We start from the raw sequence: 22,847 nt of genomic DNA, 5'->3' as shown, positions 1-22,847 counted from the left end.
TAAAATACATACAATCACACACACACAACTTTGTGACAAACAACCTTCAATGAAACTAAGTCACAAGATGACATCACATTAGTGTGTTTTTCTGTCTCTAATAACTACCCTATGTCTGTATTCTTTCCTGGGGCCATTCCGGTGGACAGTGTGTGTGTATGAGTGAGAGAGACATGACATGACTCACCCAGTCACCTCAATCCCTAACCCTTAATGTCAGCTCAGTGATTCATGTCCCCTCCCATGACGCTACCCTAACTCTAACCCTAACCCACGATGCCACACAACAAAGCTGATTCTCCCTACATAGACGATCTGGTTCTATAAACCATTATTAAATTATACACTGCACAAATCTGACTTTGCGGCCCCCAAGAGCTAGAACGGTAGGCCTCAGTATGGATGGGATCCTGAAGACGTAGAGGTGTAAATGGTAACAGCTATACTAGAAATACTGTTGTGTGTGTGTGTGTGTTGTTCTTTCAGTGTGTTTGGGAACATTCACCATGTCAGACACATTTAGTTTCCTCCACACGTTCTCTCCATCCTCTCAGATCCCTGTGTTCCCGCCATCCTCTCTTCACCTTCTCAGCAAACAGAAAAACATTCACCAGAAACAGGGTATGCAAACATAAGCCCAAAACAGTACAGTGCATGAGGGTACTTTTATAAACACACAAATCCCTAAAAGGGGTGCCTAGGAGGACAGAGTGCAGTCCTTGTCATTCAGTAGCCTGATATGTCTTCCAATATCAAGCCTGCCTCAGGTGTCTGCTATGAGGCAATGTGAGGACTGGCTCCCTGATGTGGACGTTTAGGAACGCTCATCTCATCTGCAGGTGTCACACACACACACACACACACACACACACACACACACACACACACACACACACACAGGCTGTATCACAACCGGCCGTGATTGGGAGTCCCATAGCACGGCGTACATTTGGCCCAGAGTTGTCCGGGTTAGGGCTTGGCCGGGGTAGGGAGTAATTGTAAATAAGAATTTGTTCTTAACCAACTTGCCTAGTTAAATAAAGGTTCAATAAAAAATGTAAAAAACACCTCTTCCCCCTCAGGAGGCTGAACAGATTTGGCATGGGTCCTCAGATCCTTCAAAAGTTATACAGCTGCAGCACTGAGAGCATTTTGACTGACTGCATCACCGCTTGGTACGGCAACCGCTTGGCATCCGACCGCAAGGCGCTACAGAGAGTAGTGAGTACGGCCCAGTACATCACTGGGGCCAAGCTTCCTGCTGTCCAGGACCTCCATACCAGGCAGTGTCAGAGGAAGGCCCAAAACATTTTCTGAAATTCCAGCCACCAAAGTCCTAGACTGTTCTCTCTGATACGGCACAGCAAAGCAGTATCGATGCTCCAAGTCTGGAACCAACGGGACCTTAAACAACTTCTACCCCCAAGCCATAAATCTACTTAATAGTTACCCAAATAGCTACCCAGACTATCTGCATTGACCCTTTTTGCACTAACTCTTGACTCCTCACATATGCTGCTGCTACGGTTTATTATCTATCCTGTTGCCTAGTCACTTTATCCCTACCTACAGTTGAAGTCGGAAGTTTACATATACTTAGGTTGGAGTCATTAAAACTCGTTTTTCAACCATTCCACAAATTTCTTGTTAACAAACTATAGTTTTGGCAAGTCGGTTAGGACATCTACTTTGTGCATGACACAAGTAAGTTTTCCAACAACTGTTTACAGACAGATTATTTCACTTATAATTCACTGTATTACAATTCCAGTGGGTCAGAAGTTTACATACACTAAGTTGACCGTGTCTTTAAGCAGCTTGGAAAATTCCAGAAAATTATGTCATGGCTTTAGACATCCACAGGTACATCAATTGGAGATGTACCTGTGGATGTATTTCAAGGCCTACCTTTAAACTCAGTGCCTCTTTGCTTGACATCATGGGAAAATCAAAAGAAATCAGCCAAGACCTCTGAAAAAAATTGTAGACCACAAGTCTGGTTCATCCTTGGGAGCAATTTCCAAACGCCTGAAGGTACCACGTTCATCTGTACAAACAATAGTACGCAAGTATAAACACCCTGGGACCACGCAGCCGTCATACCGCTCAGGAAGGAGACGCATTCTGTCTCCTAGAGATGAACGTACTTTGGTAAGAAAAGTGCAAATCAATCCCAGAATAGCAGCAAAGGACATGGTGAAGATGCGGGAGGAAACAAGTACAAAAGTATCTACAGTATATCACAAAAGTGAGTACACCCCTCACATTTTTGTAAATATTAGAGTATATCTTTTCATGTGACAACACTGAAAAAAATGACACTTTGCTACAATGTAAAGTAGTGAGTGTGCAGCTTGTATAGCACTGTAAATCTGCTGTCCCCTCAAAATAACTCAACACACAGCCATTAATGTCTAAACCGCTGGCAACAAAAGAGAGTACACCCCTAAGTGAAAATGTCCAAATTGGGCCCAAATAGCCATTTTCCCTCCCCAGTGTCATTCATGTGACTCGTTAGTGTTACAAGGTCTCAGGTGTGAATGGGGAGCAGGTGTGTTAAATTTGGTGTCATCGCTCTCACACTCCCTCATACTGACTGGTCACTGGAAGTTCAACATGGCACCTCATGGCAAAGCACTCTCTGAGGATCTGAAAAAAATAATTGTTGCTCTACATAAAGATGGCCTGGGCTATAAGAAGATTGCCAAGACCTTGAAACTGAGCTGCAGCACGGTGGCCAATACCACACAGCGATTTAACTGGACAGGTTCCACTCAGAACAGGCCTCGCCATGGTCGACCAAAGAAGTTGAGTGCACATGCTCAGCGTCTTATCCAGAGGTTGTCTTTGGGAAATAGACGTATGAGTGCTGCCAGCATTACTGCAGAGGTTGAAGGGGGGGGGGGGGGGGGGGGGGGGGGGTCAGCCTGTCAGTGCTCAGACCATACGTCGTATACTGCATCAAATTGGTCTGCATGGCTGTTCTTCTAAAGATGATGCACAAGAAAGCCCGCAAACAGTTTGCTGAAGACAAGCAGACTAAGGACATGGATTACGAACCATGTCCTGTGGTCTGATGAGACCAAGATAAACTTATTTGGTTCAGATGGTGTCAAGCGTGTGGTGTGGCAACCAGGTGGGAGTACAAAGACAAGTGTGTCTTGCCTACAGTCAAGCATGGTGGTGGGAGGGAACCATGAATGCCAACGTACTGTGACATACTGAAGCAGAGCATGACCCCCTCCCTTCAGAGACTGGGCCGCAGAGCAGTATTCCAACATGATAACAACCCCAAATACACCTCCAAGACGACCACTGCCTTGCTAAAGAAGCTGAGGGTAAAGGTGATGGACTGGCCAAGCATGTCTCCAGACCTAAACCCTATTGAGCATCTGTGGGGTATCCTCAAATGGAAGGTGGAGGAGTGCAAGGTCTCTAACATCTACCAGCTCCGTGATGTCGTCATGGATGAGTGGAAGAGGACTCCAGGGTCAACCTGTGAAGCTCTGGTGAACTCCATGCCCAAGAGGGTTAAGGCAGTGCTGGAAAATTATGGTGGCCACACAAAATATTGACACTTTGGGCCCAATTTGGACATTTTCACTTAGGGGTGTACTCACTTTTGTTGCCAGCGGTTTAGACATTAATGGCTGTGTGTTGAGTTATTTTGAGGGGACAGCAAATTTACACTGTTATACAAGCTGTACACTCACTACTTTACATTGTAGCAAAGTGTCATTTCTTCAGTGTTGTCACATGAAAAGATATACTCAAATATTTACAAAAATGTGAGGGGTGTACTCACTTTTGTGATATACTGTATATCCACAGTAAAACGAGTCCAATATCGACATAACCTGAAAGGCCACTCAGCAAGGAAGAAGCCACTACTCAAAAACCGCCATAAAAAGCCAGACTACAGTTTGCAACTGCACATGGGGACAAAGATCGGACTTTTTGGAAAAATGTCCTCTGGTCTGATGAAAAAAAAAATTGAACTGAATGGCCATAATGACCATTGATATGTTTGGAGGAAAAAAGGGGAGGCTTGTAAGCCGAAGAACACCATCCCAACCGTAAAGCACAGGGGTGGCAGCATCATGTTGTGGGGGTGCTTTGCTGCAGGAGGGACTGGTGCACTTAACAAAATAGATGTAATCATGAGGAAGGAGGATTATGTGGATATATTGAAGCAACATCTCAAGACATCAGTCAGGAAGTTAAAGCTTGGTCGCAAATGGGTCTTCCAAATGGACAATGACCCCAAGCATACTTCCAAAGTTGTGGCAAAATGGCTTGAGGACAACAAAGTCCAGGTATTGGAGTGGCAATCCCAAAGCCCTGACCTCAATCCTATAGAAAATTTGTGGGCAGAACTGAAAAAGCATTTGCGAGCAAAGCCTACAAAGCTGACTCAGTTACACCAGCTCTGTCAGGAAGGGGCCAAAGTTCCCACAACTTATTGTGGGAAGCTTGTGGAAGGCCACCCGAAACATTTTACCCAAGTTAAGCAATTTAAAGGCAATGCTACCAAATAATAATTGAGTGTACGTAAAATTCTGACCCACTGGAAATGTGATGAAAGTAATAAAAGCTTAAATAAATCATTCTCTCTACTATTATTCTGACATTTCTCATTCTTAAAATAAAGTGGTGATCCTAACTGACCTAATACAGGGAAGTTTAACCAGGATTAAATGTCAGGAATTGTGAAAACTGAGTTTCAATGTACTTGGCTAAGGTGTATGTAAACTTCCGACTTCAACTGTATAAGTAAAGTACCAGTCAAAAGTTTGGACACACCTACTCATTGAAGGGTTTTTCTTTATTTTGACTATTTTCTACATTGTTGAATAAATATATGAAATAACACATGGAATCATGTGGTAACCAAAAATGTGTTAAACAAATCAAAATATATTTTCGATTTTCGATTCTTCAAAGTAGCCACCCTTTGCCTTGATGATAGCTTTCACCTTCTTGGCGTTCTCTCAACATGATTCCTGAGGTAGTCACCTGGAATGCATTTCAATTAACAGGTGTAAGTTGCTAAAAGTTCATTTGTGCATTTTCTTTCCTTCTTAATGCGTTTGAGCCAATCAGTTGTGTTGTGACAAGGTAGATGTGGTATACAGAAGATAGCCCTATTTAGTAAAAGACCAAGTCCATATTATGGCAAGTACAGCTCAAATATGCAAAGAGAAACGACAGTCTGTCATTACTTTAAGACATAAAGGACAGTCAATCTGGAAAATTTCAAAAACTTTGAAAGTTTCTTCAAGTGCAGTCGCAAAAACCATCAAGCGCTATGATGAAACTGGCTCTCATGAGGACCGCCAGAAGAAAGGAAGACCCAGAGTTACTACCTCTGCTGTAGAGGATAAGTTCATTAGAGTTACCAGCCTCAGAAATTGCATCCCAAATAAATGCTTCACAGTGTTCAAGTAACAGACACATCTCAACATCAACTGTTCAGAGGAGACTGCGTGAATCAGGCCTTCATGGTCGAACTGCTGCAAAGAAATCACTACTAAATGACACCAATAAGAAGAAGAGACTTGCTTGGTCCAAGAAATACGAGCAATGTATATTAGATCGGGGGAAATCTGCCCTTTTGTCTGTTGAGTTCAAATTTTAGATTTTTGGATCCAACTCCCTTGTCTGTCAAACGCAGAGTAGGTGAACGGATGATCTCCGCATATGTGATTCCCACCGTGAACCATGGCGGAGGTGGTATGATGATGCTTTGCTCGTGACACTGTCAGTGATTCATTTAGAATTCAAAGCATACTTAACCAGCATGGCTACCACAGCATTCTGCAGCGATACGGCATCCCATCTGGTTTGCGCTTAGTGGGACTATCTTTGTTTTTCAACAGGATAATGACCCAACACACCACCAGGCTGTGTAAGGGCTATTTGACCAAGAAGGAGAGTGATGGAGTGCTGCATCAGATGACCTGGCCTCCACAATCACCCGAAGTCAATCCAATTGAGATTTGGGATGAGTTTGACAGCAGAGTGAAGGAAAAGCAGCCAACAATTGCTCAGCATATGTGGGAACTCCTTCAGGACTGTTGGAAAAACATTCCAGGAGAAGCTGGTTGAGAGAATGCCAAGAGTGTGCAAAGCTGTCATCAAGGCAAAGGGTGGCTACTTTGAAGATTCAAAAATATATTTAGATTTGTTTAACACTTTTTTGGTTACTACATGATTCCATATGTATTATTTCATAGTTTTGAAGTCTTAACTATTATTTTACAATGTAGAAAATAGTACAAGTAAAGAAAAACCCTTGGATGAGTAGGTGTGTCTAAACATTTGACTGGTACTGTACACATCTACCTCAATTACCTCACACCTTTGCATATCAACTCGGTACTGGTGCATTGTGTATATAGCCAAGGTGTTGTTAACAATTGTGTATTTCTTCCTTGTGTTATTATTGTACTCTCTGCATTGTAGGCAAGAGCCGGAAGTAAGCACTTCATTGTTCATCTACACCTGTTGTTTTCGAAGCATGTGACAAATAACATTTTACTTGATGACACGAGTGGAGCGATGCTGCACTCTGCTGGATCATAAACGTAGAGGCAGTTGATATGTGTTACATGAAAATTCAAATCTATGAAACTTTTTAACCAACATTTCAACAGACTCAACAATGTATGCAACAGAATAAACTCAAAACTTGATTCAGTAAAAAATAAATACACTTGTGACTTGATTAATAAGGACATTCAATTTCTGATGCAAAATATTTTGCTATGTATTTTTTACCATTCCACTAATTCCGCTCCAATCTTTACCTCGAGCCCGTCCTCCCAGATTAAGGTGCCACCAGCCTCCTGTGATCTTCACTGACAAGTCACATGCTCATGATATCCAATCAACCCTCTCACCAATACCAGGCTGGGAGTCAAGACCTACACACACAATCATCAGACCACACAATATTAACACACAATCATCAGACCCCTCACAGGCACACACACAATATTAACACACGCAATCATCAGACCCCTCACAGGCACACACACAATATTAACACACGCAATCATCAGACCCCTCACAGGCACACACACAATATTAACACACACAATCATCAGACCCCTCACAGGCACACACACAATATTGACACACGCAATCATCAGACCCCTCACAGGCACACACACAATATTAACACACGCAATCATCAGACCCCTCACAGGCACACACACAATATTAACACACGCAAGCAGTGGCCCCATTTAGACACCATGGCAGGCTGGTACTGAACACACACAGACAGAGATGGGATCCCATCATTCTGTAGATTGACATACTGAAGGCTAATGTGTGAAAGATATCAAAGTCGTTGTGTTATCTTGATGTTCTCGTTGTTGACTCCGGCGTGGGCAATGGACTGGAAGCATCCATCTATATTGCTGACCTCAGCGGTCAGATCTCTGACCACCTTCAGAACCTCAACACGCCTGTCCACTGTCCGGTACCACCAGGTCCACCTAACACACACACAATAAGCACAATTACACACATACACAATAATCAACACACACGATAACCACGACACACACTACATAGCAGCATATGATCCTCACTTGATTCAAGAGGTAGTGGTCCAGCCTTTCCTCAGAAAAGTCTGTCATTTTCACTAACTCTTGAGAACAGTTCAGCTCTGATCTCTCCACCAGAATTGGGGCTGACGAATGAGTGTGTGACCCGTTTTCCTGGCACTATGGTCCGGCTGTCGAAAGTGTTCCACCATCATTGTTGTTTTTTTAATACTAAAGAGCTTCCATGAGCCTTTGAGCCACCATGGTCACAACGGCATGATCATAGCTGGGGTGTATTCATTAATTTGATTCTGTTGCAAAATATTTTGCAACAGAAACCGTTTTTTTCTCAAACTGAAAACAAGTTTCTATTGGACAAATTCAGGTAGGTCCCTCAATTTTATTTTGTTTGTCGTTCTTGGTTCCTAGAATAAACGGCTAATGGTTATCGTTGCAACAGTCTGAATAATGAATACACCCCTGGCCCTGCTCTGAACGTGCGGTCTGAAAAGCCCAAATAAGGGCCAGTAAAACAATGAACTGTGGATCTTTAGAACCCAACGAAGTGCAAGGCAGAAGGACCTCCAGTGCCTCAGGACCCATTAGCACTAGATCCCTGGCTGAGGTCAATAGGGTTGTCCTTTGGAATGGGAAAGAGGTTAAACTTACTTACATGGCTCAGAGTTAGTCATATAGCTGTGAGGTCAGAAATAACAAACAGGAGCAAAGTTCAATACGTTTTTATGTTCGGAAAATTCAAATGAACGGAAACGGTGCAGTACTGAACCACCAGATGAAAAACAGGGAGGGGTTGTGGAATACTGGCAGCATGGCCACTGCCTTTTAAATACGTCACTCATTGCTTCAAGCCACACCTCGCTACACTCACCAAATGGGAGCAAACGTACCTCAAAGTCTGTTCAAGAACATTTTGGTGGAAAGTGTCGTTCACTAGAAACTGTTTCAAAATGTAGCAAGCATTCAAGCAAACTAAAAAAAACTTGTGTTCCAGGTCTGAATCAGTCTCTGATTAGAATCAAAGAATATATAGTACATCAGGGGTAATTAATCCAAACAATTAAAACAAGTTTCTATTGGAGAAACATTTTGCAACAGAACTGGCATAATGAATACACCCCTGCAGTACTGACCACAAGGTATAAAGATTTAGAAAAAAAAGGGGACCTTGACAGTTAGGCTCCTACATAAAGAACATTTGACAACAGGTGATTTTCTGGTTTCCTTTAATAATCAACATATTATGTACAAAGTCAGCCAAATAATATTCTACTACTGATCAAGGAAATCCTAAAATGCATTTGTTATTAAAATAGCTAAAGATTACATCAGTTAATATGTAGAGAAGTGAAAACATTTAGAGTGCATCCTACAAAGACCTGATAAGTTTGTCTTCTCAACGGAGAGACCTGGTCGTCTGCCCGTCACTAAAGGCACACCTGACCATCATATTACTGATGTGTGTATTTGTGTGCCCGTGCGTGCTGAGGGCAGACCGAGCAGTTCACTTAATTACAGGTTAAAATGGCACTAAAGGAACAATGAGGTGGAAATATTATTACTGAACACAATAAAAAAGGAACAGAAGTTTAACATTAGAAAGGGTTGACAAAACATTGAAAATATGTTCCTATATCATTTTGCTTCAGTCATTGTCCAGAGAGCTCTGTCTGAGCAACGTGTAGAAGCTAGGGATAACCACACTGTACACACTGCAATCCATCCAATGACACACAAGAACACTCAGGCCAGTCTGTCCAATGGGACACAGGATCACTGACGTTTCAAACACTTCCCCAGACAGCTAGAGTACTGATGGGAGGGGTTTGGGAGGGAATGATTGTCCAGAGAACAAGGGCTGGCAGTATCTGATGAGGTTCCTGCTCTATAACCACAACAACCTTGACACCTGGTGATGGTATCCATGGGGAGTACCTCTGATGCGCCCCAAAGAAAGTTACTGCGGAATAGAGAGAAAAATGTATGTTAATAAATCACTCTACTACTCATCATGCATCTAATATGGGTGAATGTTTGAATGTATAGTGGATGAATGCTAGAATGAAGCTTGGGAGTTCTTACACTTAAGCTCTTGCCACAGGGCTTCCTGTCCTCATCCTCGTCATCAGACACATGCGGCTTCGCTATGGCCATCTCCTCTTTACTTGCTGCTATCATCTTACATTTCTACACACACAGAATGATATTAGAAACGTAAACAAATCATTGTGAAGTCAACACAGTCAGAATAATACAAGAGAACACCCCAAACAACACAGTTGTTTTCACATTCGAGTCTTGTCGTGCTTGTAACCTTAAGACACTACATAAAACATCTGGAACCGGTTGACTCGTCAGTAAGATGCAGGTTCATTCTCTTCACGTTTTGTAACCTTTAAGGATACTTCGCGATTTTAGCAATGAAGTCCTCTTTACTTCCCCAGATCAGGTCTCTGCATCCAGTATGAAGTAAGTTCGAGGTAGTTTTGTGAGCCAATGCTAACTAGAAATAGCACAATGGACTGGAAGACTATGGCATCTACTAGCATGCTAGCAGTTACCATAGACTTCCAGGCATGACGGTAACACTAGTTAGCAATTGCACAGTTAGCAAATTCCTTCAAACTGCATGCAGATACATAAAAATGGTATCCATAAGATCATGACTCTGGGGAAGCAGATAAAGGGCTTAATTGACAAAATCATTACATAAAACAATACAAATGGGAGTCTGAGCTAAAGTTTGACGCTTGCTGTAATACATCATGGGGGGGTCTACATCCACAATTGATAAAGTAAGTCTTTGTTATTACATGCAGTACAAGTCTCTTGTAAGTCTTACCTCAGTGAGCTCCTTGATGCTGTAGATGTTGGCCTGCTGAGTCACCTTCCTCTTCACCTCCTCTATGTGGTCCAGGTTGAGGGGGGGAAGGGTTGTTTGGGGAGCCTGGCTAGGAGGGGGCTTGTTGGTGATGGTGGGGAGGGGAGCCATCTGGGGCATGTTTGACATCTGAGCCATGTTGGTGAGGGCTGCAGTCATGGTGGCAGCTTTCATACTGGCCATGGCAGCACTCATGGCCATATTGGACATGTTAATGTTGGGCATGTTCATGTTGGGCATGTTCATGTTGGGCATGTTCATGTTGGGCATTCCCATGCCGGGCATGTTGAGAGGCAAGGGCAGGGGAAGAGGCAGATTCAGAGGGGTTGGGGCTGGGTTGGGCAGGGGAAGCTGGAGGATGGCCTTGGGTCTCAGACTCTCTGGAATGGGCACACCTGCTTTAGCACACATGGCTGCTGCATTGGCCTTCGCTATCTCCAGTAGCTGGTCTTTGTCTGTGAAGAGAGAAAGGGGAGAAGAAAGTGGAGAATAGACATCTGTCAACAGTGGTATTTTAGACTACATAATCACACCTAATCTGTTCTAAGGTGCCTAGAACAGCCACCATTAAACCGAGGGTACAATACATTGGATTGGTGTATGTATTTACGGAGTGGCTGCGGATCCAAGTTCTCTGGAACCCTTTTTCCGACAGCTAAAGGTTCTAAGCTTCTGCGCATGTGTGGGATTCTCTACTTTACACCCAGTCTCTGCTGTACTTGTTCAGCTGTCCAGAGAACAGGCTACTCTTGCGAATGGTGCTTGTTTAATAAAGTTCGATCAAATCTGAAACAATGTCTGCTAGACAGCATGATAGTATTCTACATAACAGAACCAAATATAATAGCATAGTATAACGTTACTGTAAGACAAAAAACACCCTAAAATATTAGAAACTAGGTGTGAGAATTCTCACATTCAAGTTTTACTGATGAAACGTCCATGCAGCATCAATTAGTTTCATGGGGATATGCATTTATATCTTCTTGAGCTAGCAACAGTGTTGTTTGAAGTAACCTACAGTGTTGTTTTGAATGTACGGTGAGCAAATTTTATTGCACATTTTTGTTAAACTGTAGCATACCTGTGTTTTGTTTCAATCAAAGCACATATTTTGCCTAGTGGTGCACTCGGTTGAGTTTTGGCTGCATGAGAGAATTGAGACCATTCGCACAATCGTCCAAAAATCTTGTAAGAAATTAGGTGATTATTTTTGTCTTACAGTAACGTTATACTATGCTATTATATTTGGTAAAACACTATCATTATGTGATCTTGCAGACATTGATTCCGCTTTCGCCAGGGTAGCCTGTACTCTGGGCAGCTGAACAAGTAGAGCACAGATTGTGTGTAAAATAGAGAATCCTGCACATGCGCAGAAGCTTCGTAGCTTTAGCTGTCGGGAAGAGGGTTCCAAAGAACTCCATACTTGTAGTCTTACCCAGCTCAGTGAGACGAGGAGGGGTCTTGCTGGCACTGCGGCGGGTTCGAGATGTGGACCGGCGCTTGCGGAGGATGAGGATGGGTGAATGGCTTGGTTCCCGTTTCCATCGGTCGCGGCGGTCAAATGAGCGATTTCGCATGATGGGCCGGCGCCGTCGCGACACGGACCTTCTCCTCCGGCCTGGAGAACGAGACTTGAGGCGTTTGCGCCTGTCTGTGGATTTGGACCTCTTCCTTCTGGCCGGGGAGCGGGACTTTGAGTGCTTGGTCCTGGAATGTGACTTCCTGCGCCGTGCCGGTGACTTAGAGCGTGATCTCCTGCGCCAGACAGGACTTCTGGACTTGGACCTCTTCTTCCGTCTGGCAGGCGGGGAGACAGACTTCCTTTTCCTGGATGGGGACTTGGAACGCCTCCTTCTGGAGGTAGACTTGGACTGAGAGGGAGAGGTAGACTTAGACCGGGAGCACCTCCGTGAGGGAGAGGTGGACGTCTTTCTGCCGGCAGGTGAGTGGGACTTTCTGGCAGGTGATGCTGATTTTGAGGACTGACGTTGTTTCGAGGATGATGCCTTCTTGGTGGAGGATTTAGAAGATGATGCCCTGTAGCGACGATCAGCACAAACGGTCTCTGGTGACACAGACCTGGAGATAGCATGCTCATCTGGCTCTTCTTCAGAGGAGCTTGTTGGGCTTCTTGCTCCCTTTGGCTCTTCTGCTGCGGAGTCGTGGTCTTCAGATGGAATCTCAGAAATGCTCTCGTCACCCTGCCCAGCCACTGGCTTGCCCTGTATGATAGAACTGGAGGGTGCAGCCCAAGGGAGGGGCTTCCAGGGCCCTGTTGCAGCTGTTGCTACAGCCTCCCCAACAGGCGTGTCTGCAGGCTTGTCATTCACAGTCTTGTCTGCAGTATGTTTGACTGATTTCAGAGACTTCAGGTCAGTAGACCTGGATCTTGAGCGTTCTGGGGATACGCTCTCAGATTGCCTATCGCTTAAGACAGACCTAGATTCCGATATGTCTCTTTTGGGCGATTTTGACAGTGAACACTTGTTTCTTTTCAGCGATTTGGATTTAGGAGTACAGGACCTGTTACATGGGGATGGTGATCTTGATGGTTTACTGCGTATTGGGGATCTGGACTTTGTCCTGCTCCGCTTTGGTGATCTAGAAAGTATTTTCTGTACTGGTGAACTGGATTTCCTGCAGCTCCTGGAGCGGGACTTGGTGTTCTTGCCTGTTGGGGATTTGGACAGTGAGCCTTTCCTGTTCCTCTTCAGGATCACGACAGAGCGGGACCGAGTACGCTTGCCTTTCCTGACCGGAGACCGGGACCGTCGTGTCCTGGGGGGGGACCTCTTCCTGTGAGACGGGGAGCTGCTTTTGGAGCGCCGGCCTCTTCTCAGGGACCGGGAATGACGGAGCCGTCTAGATTTGGAACGTGAGCGGCGAGTCAGCCTCACAGGCGAGCGGGACCTCGAGGGTCTACCACGACGAGGGCGAGGGGTTCTGGTCCTCGACCTCCTGACACGACCACGAGGCCTGGACTCAGACCGCCGCCCTCGTCTTGGAGACAGTTTGCGTCCCCTCCTGGGGGACAGAGGAGACGACTTGCGTCCCCTCCTGGGGGACAGAGAAGGGGACTTGCGTCCTCTCTTGGGGGACTTGCGTTCTCTCCTGGGGGACAGAGGAGAAGACTTGCGCCCCCTCCTGGGGGACAGAGGAGACGACTTGCGTCCCCTCCTGGGGGACAGAGGAGACGACTTGCGTCCCCTCCTGGGGGACAGAGGAGACGACTTGCGTCCCCTCCTGGGGGACAGAGGAGACGACTTGCGTCCCCTCCTGGGGGAAAGAGGAGACGACTTGCGTCCCCTCCTGGGGGACAGAGAAGGGGACTTGCGTCCTCTCCTGGGGGACAGAGAAGGGGACTTGCGTCCTCTCCTGGGGGACAGAGAAGGGGACTTGCGTCCTCTCCTGGGGGACAGAGAAGGGGACTTGCGTCCTCTCCTGGGGGACAGAGAAGGGGACTTGCGTCCTCTCCTGGGGGACAGAGAAGGGGACTTGCGTCCTCTCCTGGGGGACAGAGAAGGGGACTTGCGTCCTCTCCTGGGGGACAGAGAAGGGGACTTGCGTCCTCTCCTGGGGGACAGAGAAGGGGACTTGCGTCCTCTCCTGGGGGACAGAGAAGGGGACTTGCGTCCTCTCCTGGGGGACAGAGAAGGGGACTTGCGTCCTCTCCTGGGGGACAGAGAAGGGGACTTGCGTCCTCTCCTGGGGGACAGAGAAGGGGACTTGCGTCCTCTCCTGGGGGACAGAGAGGGGGACTTGCGTCCTCTCTTAGGAGTCAGAGAATGGGACTTACGTCCTGTCCTTTTAAGGGACTTGGACTGCTTCCTCTTGGGAGTCATGCTCTTTGAGAAGGATCGAGACCTGCCCCTGCTAGACACAGGCAGACCAGACAATTGCTTGGGGCTTTGTGAACGACTGCGGCTTGATCTGGACCTCTTGGAGCTTGTCGAATGACTAACACTCGATCTGGCTCTTTTAGTGTCCGTCAGTGACTGTGACCTTGACCGTGAGGGAGCATGGTTATTCACCTTTGACCTCTGCCCTGCGTTTGTCTCCTCTCTCTGGCCGCCTTGCTTGGGGATGATGTCCGGAAGCTCCTGGGAGTGACTGAAGCACCTGTTGCTCCGTGAATCTTCTGCCTTTATGACGGAGACGGTCTGTTCCTCCCTGTCAGCAGGGGGCGCCTTCTCTTCTGTCTTTCCTCGTGCATCCGCAGACTGCTCATCCAAGGTTTGACACATTTTCAGAGATCCCTCTTTTTGGCCGAGAGTTAGGCGTAGGGAGGACACCCTTTCCTCTTGTCTGGCCTTAGACAGGATGGGAACTGCTTGCACATCCGTGCCAGCTGGCTTCTCCTCAGACTCAGAATCTGACCCTGACATAGATTCGCTCTCTGATGGGGAGTGTAAAGGTGAGTTCTTCTCCTGCTTCTCTTCCCCTTTTCTCCTCCTCTTTTTCTTCTTTTTCCCAAAATGTCTTTTGTGTTTTCTGGCTTTAACATCACATACCTCAGGTTTATCTGCTTGGACCGGTACACAGGCATTAGCAACAAATAACTTTAGCATCTGTTAATTTCCTACACCCGAACCCAGAGCCACACTCCTTACCTGTGATCAAGCCCTTTGTTGCCTCATCTTTTGTGCCTGCTGCTGCATCAGAAGCCACAAGGCCAGCACTCCTCAAACTAAAAACAACAAAGAAAACATTTGTTATTACAGCAAATATTCACAATCGTCCCAGTAGTATAAAGACAAACAAGAGCCTGTTGGCTGATTAGTGCAACATTTCTGCTGCTTTGTCTCCTATATTCCAGTGAGGAAACCATCTAGAGGTGACCAGGCACAGCACAGGTCTGGGTGTAATGGACAGAGTCTAGCAGTGAGTGCATTCAATTATTTGGCCCATGTTGCTCTGGTGGGAGGAGTATGCCGGGTGAAAAGTAATTGCATTCGTTTTGGAACTGCGCTGCCTTCCGGGTGTGAGCCAGATGCCCTGCTTTGGCTGACGGCGAAGTCTTCTCAAAACAAAAGTGACATAGGTTAAGCACGTGCACAGCAGTTAAGCTTAATCTAACTTCCTCATTGTTGTGGTTCTAACGGGAGGAGTCAAACAATGTTCTGGGTCTAATGGGAGGAGCCTCACCCTGCTCTGGTTCTGACTGGTGGCTTCTCTACGTCGGACTCTGGGACCGACTCTGAGCTGGTCTCCCGCTCTCCCTTGCCACGTTTCTTCTTCTTCTTTTTGCCCTTGTGTTTTTTGTGCTTCTTGTTCTTCTTGTGCAGCATCTCACTTCCTTCTTTTGCAGACGTTTCCTCTAGAGTGTGTTCACACTCTGCTGCCTCGTCCCCACCTGCACAGATTAACCAATCATATTCCTTATTTACAGATTAACCAATCACATTTCTTTGTCTGGATAAATTACGAGTTTGGTGAATTTCATCAGCAACATGGGACATACAATCCTAACGAAAGGTGGCTAGGAAGAGAATTGGCAACCTCTGGTGTGTGTGTCATTGGCATTTCAGGATCTAGCCAATACAGCTCGAACCTCCAGCGGCATAGCTATAGCTATCTTGAGGTCGAGATGATAGTCTACCGAAAGCACGGCAAAGAAACTTTCAACAAACATTTACTTGGGGCAGGGTTTCCTCTAGGTTCACTTAAGTGTTGCACTGCTCCACGGCAGAATAATTTCCACCACACCAAAATAAATACCAAACATAGTTTCAATATAGTTCTGTAAAGCACATTCACTTTTCTTGGTAAAAAAATAATCTGTCTGGGTTCAACACAGTTCTGAAGGTTATTTAGCTCTGTGAGCTGTGGCAGGCAGCCTACAATTCAAGAAACACCCGTGCCAGTGACACGTGCACGAGTGGCCCATGCTCGATACAGACGCTCTATGGCGCGAAACACAATTCACTTGAATCACTTCAGAATACACCTGTGCGAGAAACCAGGGACCAGTATACGAGTGAGCAGTGCGCAATACAGAAGCCCTGCGGCTTGAAACACAATTCACTTGAATCCCCTCAGAGTGATCCTGCATGAGAAACTGCAAGAAAGGTAAGTTAGGTTGTTTGACTAATTTTAGCTAGCCAACTAGTTAACTACATAAGATAGATATAACCTAAAAACTAACATAATTTAGTTCTATAATATTGGTGCCACAATTGTAATGGGAATTAGCTAACAGATATCCAAAAGTATGTTGATGATAGAAACATGATTAACTAGAGTTACTAGTCTAGCAAGTTAGCTAGCTAGTTTGTTTGGAACTGTATAAAGTGCAAGCCAGACAGCTACATTTATCTGTCTTCAATTTTTTTAAATGCCTCAGGTGAGTTTGAAATATTTCCAGCCAAAGCAGCAGAAGAAAAAAGGGGAGCAGGGACAAGAGTGTCAGGTAACGTTGTTCAAAATTCTAAAAGATGTGCAACATAAATAGCGAAGACATAAAAACTATGAACACATATTGAATCATGTAGTAACCAAAAAAGTGTTAAACAAATCCAAATATATTTTAGATTCTTCAAAGTAGCCACAGTTTGCCTTAATGACAGCTTTGCACACTCTTGGCATTCTCTCAACCAGATTCATGAGGTAGCCTGGAATGCATTTCAATTAACCTCCCTGCGCACGGAACCCGCTAGCGGGCTGAAATTCCACAACATACGGTGATCGCTACATAAATAGTCATCTTAAACATTCATGAAAATACAAGTGTCTCACATGTATCGAAAGCCTAGAATCTTGCTAATCCAACTGCGTTGTCAGATTTAAAAAAGCATTTACTGCAAAAGAATACGATGCGATTATCTGAGCATAGAGCCCCATTAAAAAAAAATTTTTTTACCAGCACAGGCGTAACATAATCACAACTGCATTAAAATAAATTGTTTACCTTTGACAATCTTTGTCTGTTTGCAATTCCAATGCTCATTGTTACACAATGAATGATCCTTTGTTTGATAAAAATCCGTTTTTATAGCCTAACACGAAACATTTTGTGAAGCGCTTGTGTCGTGAATTCCGTCTCATTCCATTTTCGATGACACATTCCAGGTAAATAACCCACACAGAACGTGACTTTTCCAGTCATGTTTGGTTTCACTGCAATCAACTGGTTTGTTTGTAACACAATCAAACATGATGGGCCATTTCGCAGGATGTATTGACTGAAAGAAACCGATTTGAAGACAACAAGTCATGACATCATTGTGCACCAATGATTTGCCCGCTGTTTCGTTGATTGACTGTCTTTTAACCCAATGACCACTGATCGTCTTGAAATCTAGCTGGGTAGATAGCCAATGAGCTGAGCTAAACGGCAATACGCCATGTTTATGTGTTGCAAGACCAACCCATGTAGTAAGCTCCAGCATAAAGTGAGTCATTCGCTATTGAAGTTTCATACCGGAAGGAGAAACACGTAAACGCACTGCATTGTTTGGTGAACAACGCATCACCGGGGGCAAACTACCTGCCCTCCAGGACACCTACACCACCCGATGTTACAGGAAGGCCATAAAGATCATCAAGGACATCAACCACCCGAGCCACTGCCTGTTCACCCCACTATCATCCAGAAGGCGAGGTCAGTACAGGTGCATCAAAGCTGGGACCGAGAGACTGAAAAACAGCTTCTATCTCAAGGCCATCAGACTGTTAAACAGCCACCACTAACATTGAGTGGCTGCTGCCAACACACTGACACTGACTCAACTCCAGCCACTTTAATAATGGGAATTGATGGGAAATTATGTAAATATATCACTAGCCACTTTAAACAATGCTACCTTATATAATGTTACTTACCCTACATTATTCATCTCATATGCATACGTATATACTGTACTCTATATCATCGACTGTATCCTTATGTAATACATGTATCACTAGCCACTTTAACTATGCCACTTTGTTTACATACTCATCTCATATGTATATACTGTACTCGATACCATCTACTGTATCTTGCCCATGCTGCTCTGTACCATCACTCATTCATATATCCTTATGTACATATTCTTTATCCCCTTACACTGTGTATAAGACAGTAGTTTTGGAATTGTTAGTTAGATTACTTGTTGGTTATTACTGCATTGTCGGAACTAGAAGCACAAGCATTTCGCTACACTCGCATTAACATCTGCTAACCATGTGTATGTGACAAATAAAATTTGATTTGAACAGCAGATTCAGCTTTTTATATATCAATCATTATGGCGACTAAGTCAGGGAAAGCTAAATCTAAGTCTAGATATACAGATGTACACACAATTTTAGAATAAATTGATTGGGAAGGTGAGACAGAGACTCTTGTAGGACGATTCATTTAGCGATTGTGGAGGAATATTTTTTGAACGGGAGAGGACATCGTTTTGGACTGGTAAGTTCTTATCATTTAGGGGCGGCAGGGTAGCCTAGTGGTTAGCGCGTTGGACTAGTAACCGGAAGGTTGCAAGTTCAAACCCCCGAGCTGACAAGGTACAAATCTGTCGTTCTGCCCTTGAACAGGCAGTTAACCCACTGTTCCTAGGCCGTCATTGAAAATAAGAATTTGTTCTTAACTGACTTGCCTAGTTAAATAAAGGTAAAAGAAAAATTTAAAATCATGCTAATGCCCTTGTTTGAAATTAATAATATAAAATATTATTTGTGATTTTTTTTTTACATTTTAGAAGCAATATATAAACATGTAATGTCATGAAATGTGAGATGCGTGTGTCTGCCGCCCCACCCCAACCCACATGAAATAGCCTATTTGACCTTCAACTCTCTATATATATCTGTTTATTATACCTGTTGATACAGGGCTCATATGTGAAACTATTCTAACTGAACATTTTCTTTCACAGTGACACTGACTCCGAATGGGAGTCTTATCCGGTGTTCTGTGTTAATTTAAGTATGCTCTCTCTAATTCTCTCTCTCGGAGGACCTGAGCCCTAGGACCATGAGTCAGGACTACCTGGCATGATGACTTGCCGGTGTTCCAGTTTCAACTGTTCTGCCTGCGGCTATGGAACCCTTAACTGTTCATTTTAACTCGAGGTGCTGTCCTGTTGCACCCTCTACAACCACTGTGATCTCCACCCGGCACAGCCAGAAGAGGACTGGCCACCCCTCATAGCCTGGTTCCTCTCTAGGTTTCTTCCTAGGTTTTTGCCTTTCTAGTGAGTTTTTCCCAGCCACCGTGCTTCTACACCTGCATTGCTTGCTGTTTGGGGTTTTAGGCTGGGGCTATATAAATTGATTTGATAGAGGACCGAGGGTCTTCCAAATATTGAAAGTGTGTAAATAGTTACATGTTATTTTATAAATGGGGGGGGGGGGGGTGTTAGAATACCATTTTGGTATTTTGTATATAGTTATTTGTTTTAAAATGTATACCTTCACCAATTTGGCCACTTGGGTACATTTGGGTTACTTGTGTGGGACACCTGGGTGACTTCATGATAAATGTCATGTAGCACACTCATTTTAGAAGTTATCATTCTGAAACTTTGCACAAGTACTGTTGCCCTCTTATATTTTTCACTGAAATTGTCCGCATCATCCTATCTTGTTCATTTTAAAGATGATAGAACAATGAAAAAAAACATACGTTTTTTATTTTTGTATCTAAACCAGATCTATTGTGTTATATTCTCCTACATTCAATTCACATGTACACAAACTTCAGAGTGTTTTCTTTCCAATGGTATCAAGAATATGCATACCCTTGGTTCTGTGCCTGAGCTACAGGCTGTTAGATTTGGGTATGTCTTCAGGCGGAAATTGCACAAAGTAGGGGGGGAGCTGTAAGAGGTTACAGGTGTGCCTTTGTTAAAAGTTAATTTGTGCAATTTCTTTCCTTCTTAATGCATTTGAGCCAATCAGTTGTGTTGTGACATGGTATGGGTGGTATACAGAAGATAGCCTTATTTGGTAAAATACCATGTCCTTATTATGGCAAGAACAGCTCAAATAAGCAAAGATAAATGACAATCCATCATTACTTTAAGACATGAAGGTTAGTCAAACATTTCAGGAACTTTGAAAGTTTCTTCAAGTGCAGTCGCAAAAACCATCAAGCGCTATTATGAAACTGGCGCTCATGAGGACCGTTAGTCTTAATTTGAGATTTTGGGTTAAATCCTCTGTCTTTGTGAGACTAAATGGATGATCTCTTTATGTGTAGTTACACTGTGAAGCATGGAGGTGGTGGTGTGATGGTGCTTTGCTGGTGACAGTGTGTGATTTATTTCGAATTCAAGGTACACTTAACCAGCATGGCTACCACAGCATTCTGCAGAAATTCACCGTCCCATCTGCTTTGCGCTTAGTGGGACTATCATTTGTTTTTCAACAGGACAATGTCCCAACACACCTCCAGGCTGTGTAAGGGCTATTTTACCAAAAAAAGAGTGATGGAGTGCTGCATGAGATGACCTGGCCTTCACAATCACCAGACCTCAACCCAATTGAGATGGTTGTTTAACACTTTTTTGGTTACTACATGATTCCATATGTGTTATTTCATAGTTCTGATGTCTTCACTATTATTTTACAATGTAGGAAATAGTGAAATAAAGAAAAACCCTAGAATGAGTAGGTGTGTCCAAACTTTTGACTGGTACTGTATATACTGCACATTTACACATGAAGCCCAAAGCAAGCGGGAGGTCTGAAAAACACTTACTAGCCACCAAAGTTTGAGCATGTCTGGGCATGGGTGTCTGTTTCCAGTTGCTGGTGAAACTCAGAACCAGAGAATATTCAGAAAGATATTAAATCCACCTTTTGTACTGAGTGAGGCGATACCTCGTCATTTTAGCTGCCAGACATATCACATTTCCCAACATCTAAACTGGAACTAGTTATTTCTAAAAGACGTGGCCATGTGTATAAATAGGTGACAGCACACACAACAACCCAAACAAAGATCTACGTCACACACACAAGAAGCATCTCTCACTTGGTACAAAACGTGGATTTAATATACTTCTGAATATTTCCTAATTATTGGAGTTCCACCAGCAACTAGAAACAGGCGTTTATAAGACACCGGTGCTTTCCAAATGAGAATTTAAGAAGCATTGCCAAGTAAAATTGTTTGTTTTGGTCATGAATTTCCTGTATTTAGGTATAACCCTCTGTGAGGATAACCATCCATCGTATTACAGGCATATTTCTATAGTAAATCTTGATAACACACCTTGCCGAGTGTCCATTGCACACTCCATTTTATCAGCTCTGTGTGGGGGGTGAGTGATGGCCTGAAAACCTCTGGCCACTAGCACTGTTCTCCTGGCCCTCGTCTCTCACTCTATAAGGAAAAAAAGTAGTTACTCCAGGGCACTCAACAGGGATGTGTTGATTAGTCAGATTCCGTTGTTAAATGTTCCATCTGTTGCAAAACCGTTTATAGGTCTTCTCTGAACTGAAACCTTTTGTAACGAAAATCTGTGTTTCTATTGTACAAATTCAGGTAGGTCCCTTCCCTTTTCTGTGGTTCCTACTTTCTATAATAAACGGTTTCCATTGCAAAACGTTTTGCAACTGAATCTGACTAATGAATAACCCCTGCCAGTTTCAGAATATCAAGACAATACAAATTAATTACATTACTACCGTTAAACAAACAGCCATGAATGTCCTCTTGGTTACACTGAGTCTGGGCACACAACAAAAAGAAACACTGCAGCAGTATTACATAACCAATGACCCACTTACATGCAACCTTTTTGTAATCGTTCATCTCAACTGGCAACAACATTTGCTCTGTAACGTTAGATAAAAACAACTGTGCTGAACACTTGCTAAGAGTTAGAAAGGTACTTTGCTGGGCAGCTACATAGCAACCAAAGTAGCTAAGTAAAGTAACGTTACCCCGCTAGCACTAACGTTAGCTAGTTGGCGTATAGTTAGCTAACGTGGCACGCTAATGCTAGCTAGTTATCAAGGAGAGGATTGTGTCGTTTTTAATCCCACCCAATGGTCCAAAAAAAGTTAAGTCTTAAGCGTAACAATTTTTAAAACTTGTGAACTTTAAAATGACTAAGGTAGCTAGCTAGTTATCCACGACGTGTTATCTAACAAAGACACGCCGTATCAGCACCCGCGGCCTCATTCATTCGACTAGCTTGCTAACAGTTTGCAGATTACTTAACTCGTCGCACAAAACCAACAATACGTAATACAGACAACCGATGCTTGCGCTATAACACATATGCACACCTTTTTTTGTGTTATTTTTTTTTACCTATGTCTCCAATTCCTTGAATTTAAATAGTTAGGAAATCCAGCAACGCCTGTTTAATGGTAGTCGCCATCTTCACAGGACGCCATGATAGTTTGGGGAGACCCAGTAATCCCAGAATGCCGTCCTGGGCGGC

At 44.0% G+C, this 22,847-nt stretch overlaps 1 protein-coding gene across 4 annotated transcripts; it reads right to left on the bottom strand.

The window, feature by feature from the left end:
- Positions 1 to 8,783: 8,783 nt before the first annotated feature.
- On the bottom strand, positions 8,784 to 22,847 carry LOC109868826 (serine/arginine repetitive matrix protein 2). 4 transcript variants are annotated; one of them, XM_031798342.1, is made up of 9 exons: positions 22,715 to 22,847; positions 21,668 to 21,778; positions 15,607 to 15,814; positions 15,072 to 15,148; positions 13,768 to 14,986; positions 11,897 to 13,548; positions 10,417 to 10,910; positions 9,657 to 9,761; positions 8,784 to 9,534 (listed from the first exon to the last, which is right to left on the bottom strand). In XM_031798342.1, the coding sequence occupies exons 2-9, from the start codon at positions 21,693 to 21,695 to the stop codon at positions 9,532 to 9,534; spliced, it is 3,786 nt and encodes a 1,261-aa protein (XP_031654202.1). In that variant the 5' UTR covers positions 21,696 to 21,778; positions 22,715 to 22,847; the 3' UTR covers positions 8,784 to 9,531. The 4 variants fall into 4 exon arrangements, with proteins under 4 accessions (XP_031654202.1, XP_031654184.1, XP_031654197.1 ...); XM_031798324.1 differs by having other exon boundaries at positions 11,897 to 14,986; XM_031798337.1 differs by having other exon boundaries at positions 11,897 to 14,983.

This window comes from Oncorhynchus kisutch, linkage group LG2 (assembly GCF_002021735.2).
Source record: "Oncorhynchus kisutch isolate 150728-3 linkage group LG2, Okis_V2, whole genome shotgun sequence".
NCBI classification, from domain to species: Eukaryota; Metazoa; Chordata; class Actinopteri; order Salmoniformes; family Salmonidae; genus Oncorhynchus; species Oncorhynchus kisutch.
This window is presented reverse-complemented; position numbering and strand designations above follow the sequence as displayed.

Coding starts and splice junctions, on each gene's coding strand:
- LOC109868826 (XM_031798324.1), bottom strand. CDS start 21,695: ATGGAGTGTGCAATGGACACTCGGCAAG. Junction 15,815..21,667: donor TGCAATGGACACTCGGCAAG/GTGTGTTATCAA, acceptor TAATCTGTGCAG/GTGGGGACGAGGCAGCAGAG. Junction 10,911..11,896: donor TCCTCGTCTCACTGAGCTGG/GTAAGACTACAA, acceptor CTCTCTTCACAG/ACAAAGACCAGCTACTGGAG.